General features: G+C 33.9%; 1 protein-coding gene across 1 annotated transcript; it reads right to left on the bottom strand.

Moving 5' to 3' along the window:
• Nucleotides 1–7,288: 7,288 nt before the first annotated feature.
• On the bottom strand, nt 7,289–10,694 carry LOC21384758 (F-box/LRR-repeat protein 10). Its single transcript, XM_010104350.2, has 4 exons — nt 10,337–10,694; nt 10,031–10,236; nt 9,490–9,583; nt 7,289–8,980 (listed from the first exon to the last, which is right to left on the bottom strand). Exons 1-4 carry the CDS (start codon nt 10,520–10,522, stop codon nt 7,544–7,546), a joined length of 1,923 nt encoding a protein of 640 aa, XP_010102652.1. The 5' UTR covers nt 10,523–10,694; the 3' UTR covers nt 7,289–7,543.
• Between the last annotated feature and the right edge of the window lie 585 nt (nt 10,695–11,279).

Genomic DNA, 11,279 nt, shown 5'->3' with positions numbered 1-11,279 from the left:
GAAGTACATTCACTTTCAGTTTTTGCACGACGAAAAAGAATTTTACAAAAATAAAAAAAAAATCACACAACTCTCTGTCTTGTTTTGCTACCTCTTATATTAATTCCAAAACTGACGCTCATTTTATATAAAAATAAATAAGGTCGATTCACGTATTAATTATAAATTTATTCATTTTATCAATTTGAGTTTTAATTTTAAATTTTTACAGTTAAAAACTCTCAGAAAATATCAGATCTAACTTTTTTTTACTACAGTTAAAAGTATCTATATTCTGTATCAAGCTGATATACAATATTCTAGCAAAAAAAAAAATGATATGCAATATTCTTTTTGAGACAAGCTGTAATGTAATATTAGGCATCTGTAATGTTCGACACTACAGCATTAATACAAACATACATTGACTCTTAAAATTTACCTCTTTTATTAGCATTATACATTTCTTTTGTTATATTTTGTTATATTAGGCATATTTGTTTCATTAGGTAGAAAGGAAGGTCTTGCATGTATTTCGGACAGAGAAAGCAAATTACATGAGAAAAAGTCCCCAGTTCTCCTCGATGTATGTTTAACAATCTTGTTAAGTGTTGGAGAGTAACTCTATACTGCTGAGAGTAACAAAATCATAAAATAAAAGCATACAAGAATACGTAAAAATACACAATATTTATGATAGTTTACCTTCAATATAAGAAGTACATTCACTTTCAGTTTTTGCACGACGAAAAAGAATTTTACAAAAATAAAAAAAAAATCACACAACTCTCTGTCTTGTTTTGCTACCTCTTATATTAATTCCAAAACTGACGCTCATTTTATATAAAAATAAATAAGGTCGATTCACGTATTAATTATAAATTTATTCATTTTATCAATTTGAGTTTTAATTTTAAATTTTTACAGTTAAAAACTCTCAGAAAATATCAGATCTAACTTTTTTTTACTACAGTTAAAAGTTCTAAAAAAATATCACATCTTAACTCAAATTAAAAATTCAAATCCGTAAAACGAACAAGACCTATGTGTAAAATAATAATCATCAGAGTAATAATTATAATTGTACAACTTAACAAATCTCTTTTGTTTGGTTTCGAGGCTATATGAAGCTTTGGTTATTTGAAAGTACAAATTGGTTAGCAAAAAAGTAATGCTTGATGTGGTATGGAATCATCGGCGTCATTTTTTTATTGTACCTTTTTTTTTTTTTAAAAAAATAGAAGCATAAATTGAATGCAATATTGAAAAGCCATAAAACGTTCATTTAAAGTAGACACCTTTATGTTCATTAAACATGAATCTATCCCTTAATAGCGTATTGTTCATACGTAAAGCAATAATCGTTAGGATAGTAAACTCCACAACTAATAAATTTCTTTTATTTGATTTTCTGAAGATTTTACTATTAAAAGTATCAAATTCGTTAGCATGGAGTCATCGGCATAGGCTGCATTTTTTTTTATTTTAAAATAGAAGCATATATAGAATGCATTATTGGAAAGCTCTAGGACGTTCATTGAATCTAGACACCTTTATATTCATCCAACGTGGACACAGGACACGTATTTTCTCCCTACTAGGTATGTTAGAGAGATCGTGATATATCTCTCAATTTCAATATCACAAAGTTGGCCTAAAACACATTCGGGAAGAACATGAGCGTACAAGTGCGCGCTGCAGCGCGCAGGAGCGTGCGCTGCAGCGCGCCTCTTGGGCGCTGCAGCCTGTGCAAAACAGACCTCTCGGGTCTGTTTTGCAAAGCCAGAGCGCTGCAGCGCATAGCAGCGTGCGCTGCAGAGCACACAAAACAGACCTCTCGAGTCTGTTTTGCGTAGCCCGAGCGCTGCAGCGTGAATGTCATCCGCTGCAGCGCATATTACTAACAGAAAACGTATTTTCGTGTGTTTTAGTGATCTGAAAATGTCTTGAACCATTGCATCTATTTGTGATATGTTTTCTCACATATCTGAGCACTTATTAACAATAGAAATAACTATTGATATAAGTGCATCAGCACATAAAAGATAACCTACAAATTGAAAAGGTATATTTATGTGAAAGGTTGTAACACTTAAAGATGATGGATGCATCCCTGTCTTTAATTGATGGACTTCAGAAAATACAGAATCATTATTGTTCTGGAACTCAATATTTTTTGCTGGATATTGTGTTGAAGGGTTTGTTGTATCTTGGGGGTAATTTGCCATTTTAAAACTCATTAGCAAACTTTGAGAAGTGAGGGCAAATAAAACCTTAAAGGAAAGTATTTCTATACGCTTCAAACCCTCTTTCTGCTTTCTCTATTCTTTTCATCCTTCTAATTCCGAATTTATCAACAATCTTTAAGGTTTTAATTGCTGTAATGGAGGTTGAAAAGAACATGACGTCTTTCCTCAATCCTAATGTTCAACTTGATCATTTTGATAGTACCAACTTCACCCGTTGGAAGGAAAAGTTGTTCTTCCTTCTCACCGTGCTTAAGATCGCCTATGTGCTTGATCCAAAATTGGAGCCACTTTCTGAACCAAAGGAGGATGATTCCGAAGAATTGAAGACAGCAAGGAAGAAGCATGGAGATGATGAAATCATGTGCCGGGGTCATATTCTCAACACTCTCTCCGATAGGCTCTACAATATTTACAACTCGATGGAGTCTCCGGTGAAGATTTGGAACGCTCTCGAATATAAATACAAAACTGAGAAGGAAGGTACGGATAAATTTCTCATCTTGAAATTTTTAGAATTTGTCATGATTGATACCAAGTCCGTTCTAGATCAAATACATGAATTGCAAGTCATTGTTACTAGGATACTAAAATAATTTTATTTTAATTTAAAATGTGGGCAACGAGAATTTAGGGTCTTGGTTTCTGAGCCGTCAAATTAAGAAGACTGGGACCCATGGGAAGGAGGTGTTTGTGAAGTTGGCATTACAGGCAACCCAACTTCAAAGTCAAGATTTTGATTTATCTATATTCTGATATCAAGCTGATCTACAACAAAAAAAAAATGATATGCAAATTTTATTTCTTTTAGACATAACCAAGATTTTGGTTTATCAATATTCTGATCTACAATAAAATAAAATAAAAACTGATATGCAATTTTCTTTTTTGAGACTTAGTCAAGATTTTGGTTTATCTATATTCTGATATCTAGCTGATCTACAATAAAAAAAAACTGATATGCAATATTTTTTTTAAGACAGTCAAGATTTTGGTTTATCTATATTCTGTATCAAGCTGATATACAATATTCTAGCAAAAAAAAAAAAATGATATGCAATATTCTTTTTGAGACAAGCAGTAAAATAATATTAGGCATCTGTAATGTTCGACACTACAGCATTAATATAAATATACATTGACTCTTAAAATTTACCTCTTTTATTAGCATTATACATTTCTTTTGTTATATTTTGTTATATTAGGCATATTTATTTCTATTAGGTAGAAAGGAAGGTCTTGCATATATTTCGGACAGAGAAAGCAAATTACATGAGAAAAAGTCCCCAGTTCTCCTCGATGTATGTTTAACAATCTTGTTAAGTGTTGGAGGGTAATTCTATACCGCTGAGAGTAATAAAATCATAAAATAAAAGCATACAAGAATACGTTAAAACACACAATATTTATGATAGTTTACCTTCAATATAAGAAGTACATCCATTTTCAACTTTTGCAGGACGAAAAAAAATTTTACAAAAAAAAAAAAAAAAAATCACACAACTCTCTGTCTTGTTTTGTTACCTCTTATATTAATTCCAAAACTGACGCCCATTTTATATAAAAATAAATAAGGCCGATTCACGTATTAACTATGTGTAAAGTAATAATCATCAGAGTAATAATTTTAAAACTTAACAAATCTCTTTTGTTTGGTTTCGAGGTTATATGAAGCTTTGGTACAAATTGGTTAGCAAAAAAGTAATGCTTGATGTGGTATGGAATCATCGGCATAGACTTCATTTTTTTAGTGTACTTTTTTTTAAAATATTTTAATAGAAGCATAAATTGAATGCAGTATTGAAAAGCCATAAAACGTTAATTTAAACTAGACACCTTCATGTTCATTAAACATGAATCTATCCCTTAATAGCGTATTGTTCATACGTAAAGCAATAATCGTTAGGATAGTAAACTCCACAACTAATAAATTTATTTTATTTGATTTTCTGAAGCTTTTGCTATTAAAAGTATCAAATTGGTTAGCATGGAGTCATCGGCATAGGCTGCGCTTTTTTTTTTGGGTGTATTTTTGTTTTTTTTTTAAATAGAAGCATATATAGAATGCATTATTGGCAAGCTCTAAAACGTTCATTGAATCTAGACACCTTTATATTCATCCAACGTGGACACAGGACACGTATTTTCTCCCTACCAGGCATCATCTTCAAGTTTTTACTCTTTCGTTTCTATTTGACTCTTTTTCTCTCTTTCGATTACAGAAGAAAAATGTAACCTTAGAATTTATACCCCATAATGAAAAATCCAAAAATAAATAATAAAAGAATAAAAAAGAAAAACATAAAAACAGTAGATTTTGGCTAATCATAAAAAAATGCAATTTTTTTTTTTGTTAATATAGAAAAGGTAATTTGCTCTGATTGGTTTAAAAAAGGCATCACGCCATTATAACCTGCTTGCTTCTGACTTTACTTGAACTTCAATCATCAGATGAAGTGGCTTCCCTCTGAGGAAAAAAAAGTTTTATTTATTTAAAGAAGCAAAAAAGCAGTTTGGTAAAGAAAAAAGATCGATTCTACAACGTAAAGTATTTGTTATTTACCAAAAAAAAAAAAAAAGTATTTGTTATTTACTATTTGTTTGATAAATAAATTCTTCTAATATTCACGAATATTTGGTAAATGCGTAAATGAGGGGGAGCGAGTGGAAATGTTTTGTATAAATTAGTAAAAGGATTGAACCATATTAATCCAGCTAGTACTACTTTTTCATCCTTAAGAAAATCCATGTGTTAAAAACCACATTAATTGGTCAGCTTCGTCTTTACCATTTTAAAACTGTTTCCCGATTAACATGTGATCAGAGCAATCAAAGTAAAAATAAAAATAAAAAGTAAGCAAATACATGCATCTTTTTCCCCTTACACGTGAATTTCATAACTAAAAGCAAAAAGCGAATTTGATCCATTACTCCCTCTCGTGGAAGGGGAAAAAAAAAAAAAAAAAGGTTCGGAATCATGATAAAAAAAGCTTCCTTTCAGGAAATCATGTTATTATTTAAAAAAAAAAAAAAAAAAACCCTTCATGTTCTAGCAAATGTGATTTTGGTTAAGCATATTCTTTGATACCACATCCTAGTACCAACAATCTAAAAATTAAAGATGCCTAATTGATAAGGACGGTGGTGTGAGTTTAAAAGAGAAATTTCAAACTCGAATATTAGGTGAAGTTTATATATAAAAAAAAATTCTAAAGTCAAAGATAATTTCTATATTAGTATATAGAAATTGTTATCAGCCAAAAAAAATTTAGAGCACGTTTAGTTCGTTCATTTGAGTTTTTAATTCGAGTTGGGATGTGACTTTATGTGAGAGTTTTTTATTTCAGTAAAAAAGTTAGATGTGACTGTTTCTGAGAACTTTTTACTATAACAAGACTTGAATTCTAAACTCAAATCAGTGAAATGAACGGATTTTTTTTCTCTACAGCTAGTTTGGAATAACTTGATCGTGTCCGTGGGTTGTATATTCCATTTTTGTCTCCGAGCATATTCTTTTGCACCATGATGTATCAATTCCCAATCATATATATCTTGCATTTCTAGTTTAGGCTAAACAAATGTTTAGCATACCCAAAAAAAAAAAAAAAATGTTGCAACGTTTGATTAACAAAGTCCCAGAATTGGCCAAGAAAGATAGATCTTAGTCATTCTAAATAAATCACAATATGTTTAGGCTTCAGACAAGATAGAATTTAGGGATTCTATGCCCATCTTTTTATGTGTCCCTTTTCGACACCAACACAGGTAAACTTTTGACCTGGTTCCCTTTACTCGGTCAAGAGACCCAAGACTATCATGATTCAGGTCACTGATGAATTTTCTTTTCAAAAAACATTTTTTACAATGAAAAAAAAAACTATCGATAGGCAAAGTTTTAAGCCGTGAGATTTTATTAAGACCTTATTAGCACTTTTTTTTTGCACTTCTTCCTACGATTTTTTTGAAAAATAAAATAAAAAAAAATTAAATATGATGTGAACTTCTTATCTCCACCTATAATTTTCTTATCGAAACTTCATGATTACTAAGACAGACTTCAGTTCAACATTGATGCAACTTTTATTAGCACATTTATATGGTTCTTTGGTTTAGATCATTACATGAAACAGATAGGCCTACAGCAAGATTTTTGTCCCAGAAAACGAAAGAAATTACCGCAGAATTTTCTGGCAGTGACGATTATTAACACGTGAAAAAGCTAGACAGCGTCATTTTCAGTGGGCACCCAGCAGGAGCAGCAAAAGGTATCGAAAACCTCATGCTAGGGATGTACCATTGAAAAAGTTCCCATATTATCCATTACATGATGAACCATAAGAAACAAAGGTTAGTGGGGTTGATTCTTGAACTGATGTGATGAAGAACCTAAGGATCACCATCCACCAAGCGAGTGCGTACCAACAAGAGCCTAAAAGATTTTGCCGGACTAATAGTAATAGATTGTGCAGCGTTGATTTGATAGCGGTGACTTATTCTTCAACTAAAATTTGATAAGGTCTACTATGTTCACTGGTGGGGGCTCGGAATTTCTCAATAACGAAAAAGATATGGAACCCGGATGGAACTTAAATCTCTCTTCTTATCCCTCTTTATGAAAAAAATAGAGTAACACTTGAACTAGCTGATGTTTGTCAACATCATATCAGTTTTCCAAATTAATTTTACCCGCAGCTCCAACGCTTTTTCCTGAAGTCCCCACCATAAAGGGCTTTTTTTTTTTTTTTTTTCGGCTAAAGCCAGAAAGGGCACTTTGTTTAGAAATTAGAAGCATTCTTGCAAGATTAGTGCAAGGATGAGCACCAAGATCTAAGAAGATTATATATCAAAGAAAGCCGGTTGTCCGCGACACTTGTCCTGGAAGAGACCGAGGCCCAAACTTGGATATTTTAAGAAATTAACCTTGGAAAGTACTAAATGAATTAAAAATCAAGCCTCAAACTACAAAACAAATAAATATATATACATACATATCAGAAGACAGCATTTCTAAACCTCATTTCACATTAATGTACTATCTGAAACAAACGCGGACTATCCTCCCATGACACTAATACAAGTTACAACTATTTCTTGATACTTGCATCACAATCCACAGAAAGTACGAGTTGATGCTATTCCTCGACTTACATAAGATTATATTACACACACTTTGACCAATTAATTAAGAAAAAAGAAAAGAAAAGTAAATTAACATACAACAACACACTGGCAAGATTCTAAGTAGTCCAGTATTAGAATACCAAACCAATTCAACAAGCAGACATTTATACGCATAAACTAAATCCTACTAAAAATATTTACTCCATTAGTTCTGCATCTGCCATCTCTTCATCATCCGTATCACCTTCACCTTCCAAAAGCCACTGTTCAAGCTCGTCGACTTCATCAAAGTCATGCATGTACAGACCGTCGGAGCTATCCCATTGCTCGGCTCCTAGCTCCTCACCATGGCATGCCACATTCAAGAATGGTCTATTCCGAGCCAAGGCGTCTACCATGTCCCTGTTTACACTACCCGTCACTCCCAGCCATCTCAGCCTTGGAAAGTACGGTTTCTTCAACCAGCGGAACGAAAGTTGAGTGATACCGCCGCAGTTAAAGAGATCTAAAAGACGTAAACCATTGCCGTGCCACCTCTCTTCATCAACCTGCATCGAGGCCAATGCCATGACTGCAGTGTCACCAATGAGTGGGCACTGTCGCACCCGCAATTCAACAATTGGAATTCTGCCTTTTGCCAGTGACAGGACAGCATTATCGGAGAGATTGGGGAGATTTGACAGGTCCAACTCCCGCAACTCCGTTATAGAACAACCCTCAAAAAGAGCAGAGATGCCTTTATCTGTAAGTTTTTTGCACCCTCTAACAGATAATGTAACTAGCGACTGTATGACCCTTGACCTCAAGAATGACAATCCCACATCACTTATATCAGAGCCATCCAATAGTAAAACCTTCAATCTCGTGAGAGTCCTTATGGCTCGAAGCGCTTCATCCCCAAGGTTTCTGCAGCATCTCAAATCCAACACTTTTAGGTCCTTATTAGACGCCAAATTGGCAACTGCTTGGTTAGTTAAAAGGCTACACCATCTCAAGCTAACATGTAGTAAAGAAAGGGAAGTAGCAGAGACATCATGGAAAACTAAATCAGTTAACTGAGTCCCATGAGACACCTTGAGCTTGAACAACTTGGAGCATGCATGAAATATTGTTTTGAAACCAGTGTCTGTAACACGGCAAAAGCCTCCAAGGCATATGCTTTCCATGTTTGCGCAGTTATCAGCCATAAAGAGGAGTCCGAGATCATTGACTCTTCTGAAATAGGTGGGAAGAAACTCCTGACTCCGGATCAATGAGAGATGTTTCAATCTCCCATGCTGATTAATTTGTTGAAGACCGTTGTTTGTGAGATCAAGTGTAATGCTTGGTTCAATGAGGGGTGCATCCCTAAGGTCCAAATGGGTTAAGGAGATGAGACCTTTAGAAATAGTAGTGACCATGGTGTCGGTTATATAGTCGACTGAAAGGCATAATTTCTGAATGCTAGGCAATATGGATGGTCGAATATGATTAGGCAACTGATGAAATCCCAAATTTGGACTAAGCAGTTCAGTCACCATTACAGACGAAATGTAGCCAATCTCAAGAGAAGTGAGTTTTTCTGATGCCAAAGTCCACACTCGAGCAAAATTATGACGAAGAAATAACGAGACATCAAACATCAAGACAAGTGCCTTCCAAAATAGCAACAATACATGTCAGAAAATAGACAACGAGTAAAGATACAACTGCTACATTAAATGCCTATATCACCAAAAGTGAAAACCCATCTTAATTGTTCATTCTAAGATGAGAAAGAGATTTTAATAAAATTTCATTTTGACATGGCTAATAGAGTAATAGGATTACTACCCTACATCAGGGAAATTACAAGCCTACTAATGGCACATGTAGAATGAAAGAGTGGTGTAATAAAAAACAAAAACAAAAACAAAAAGGGCATAACATAAGACATCCTACATTAATAGTTGGGCAGATTGGATTTCCAGATTAGGTACATTTCAAATTTCACTATCCACATCAATTTCATCATATAAGCCAATTTCTTCATATGTTAAATCCTTTAATGCCAAAACACTTGAGTTAACACCTCCAAGACCAACCGACTTTATCTCATGTTACATTTGAACAAGCATTTTCCTACACAAGCTTTCTAATACCAGTTGATTTTTCAATTCCTTACTTCTAACTGAGTGCAACCACTGAGCAACTCCTCCAAATCAGAAATATGAACAGCCCGCCCTCGCTTTTCGGCCACAGACCCCAAGCAGAGAGACCTGGGGGAGCGAAATACATACATACCCGTTAACGAAATCCAAACAACAATATCCCACAAAAAATCCAAATAATAATTACCAGTAACATTTTGGAATAAAAAACTAAAACCTCCTCTTTATTCTATCAAATTGTTGCGTTCAACCTTATGTTTTTCGGAAATGCTGCATCTACTATCTAAAAATAGCTAATCAAAAAGTAAGTTTTTAACACGATTTGTTACCTCATAGAGGAGAGATTTTTAACACATTTCTAAAATGCAAGGAATATGTTTAACTTTCCTAAAGTAAAACACAAAAAAAAATAAAATAAAATAAAAAATACGAGGGAGTACTTTTGTTATTATCCCAGTAATTAATTCAACCATAACTAAAGCTTAGAAGACAAACTCAGAACCAAAATGTTAATCATCAGCCATACGGACATGCACAAGCATGTAAAGAGCAAACCTTAGGTCCTTGCACAGGCCACCGATCTCAGAAAGCAATTTCCCGCTAAAATCCGCGCAATTAAGCAGGCAAAGCTCGTGCAAAGAAGGCCGTACCAAAATCTGGATGGCCGAATCATCGAGCCGACCACAGTCAACTTTTAAGCTCCGCAGGAACGGGTTTGGTGGCAACAATGGCCGCAGCGAATCCATCGAAGGTGCGATTTCCTGAAACAGCAATCATCCATCGAAGTTTGAAAATCAAACAGACAAAGATCGTGCATTTATGCGTAATTTTGAGATTCGGTGAGAGAAGAGAGAGACGCACTGGGAGGTGAAAAGTGGGGAGGAAAGAGAGGATCTGAGAAGCGCAGGATCGGAAGGTCTTGCAAGTGGAGGCGCAGGAGCAGATGGACGGCACGTCGAGCTTCGTGAAGATGGTCGCAAGTAGAGCCGAGGGCAGCAGATCCAGGCCCTCAAATCCGCCATTGCTTTCGGTCTCCGTCGTCTCCATTTTCGGTTTTCCTTTATCTTATTTTTTCTAGCTGGAGAATTGTAATAGTGGTGGTGAAATTGGATCTTGAGGAAGAGATTGATTGGGTTTGACCATGGCTGCCAACGAACGCCTTATCCAGGCAGTTTCCTTTCACTTCTTCCTGCATAAAAATGGCAATTATAGTTTTGTTTTTGTTTGTTGTTTGTACTTGTGGCTCCGGACGGCGAAGAAGACGATGGTGGAATGGGCAATTGTAACTGGGCCTAGATGTGAACAAGACAGCCCAATGGGCTCAATTTTTTGTCCTTTTCACAAACTTTCATATATTTTTTAAACTAAATTAAATAAATAATAGATTTTAAATCTATTTAGAACAAATAGTAATTTATATGGTAAATAAATCAATAAATATAAAAGTTTTATTTACAACTAATAAAAAATAACTTATGTGATAAATCTTTTTTTAAAATCTATATTTACAAGGAAAATTTTCTTTTTACAAGCCGTGAAGAGAAAATTAAAGTGAAAAAATATTTTTAATAGCAGTAAATGAACTATTTACATGATAAATGTGGTAAATAAATTATTTATAACGTAAACTGTTATTTATTTTAAATAATTTTAAAATCTGTTATTTACTTAATTTAGTTTTAAAAATCTTCTATATACTACATTCTCCTTTCATTTTTTTCTAATGATTTGGAATTGAAATATAATTGCTTTTTTTTTTTCAAAAAAAAGAAGCCTAATTTTCATAGGAATAATGAACTAGACT

The sequence above is a fragment of the Morus notabilis genome, unplaced genomic scaffold (assembly GCF_000414095.1).
Source record: "Morus notabilis unplaced genomic scaffold, ASM41409v2 Scaffold1741, whole genome shotgun sequence".
NCBI classification, from domain to species: Eukaryota; Viridiplantae; Streptophyta; class Magnoliopsida; order Rosales; family Moraceae; genus Morus; species Morus notabilis.
Note: the sequence above shows the minus strand (reverse complement) of the source record. Positions and strands in the feature narration are given on the sequence as shown.

Excerpts from the sequence above, each read along its gene's own strand:
- LOC21384758 (XM_010104350.2), bottom strand. The coding sequence starts at position 10,522 with ATGGAGACGACGGAGACCGAAAGCAATGGCGGATTTGAGGGCCTGGAT. Across the intron at positions 10,237-10,336 it reads TCCCCACTTTTCACCTCCCA|GAAATCGCACCTTCGATGGA; the intron begins GTGCGTCTCTCT and ends TTGCTGTTTCAG. Across the intron at positions 8,981-9,489 it reads GTGGTTGCACTCAGTTAGAA|GCACTTGTCTTGATGTTTGA; the intron begins GTAAGGAATTGA and ends CTATTTTGGAAG.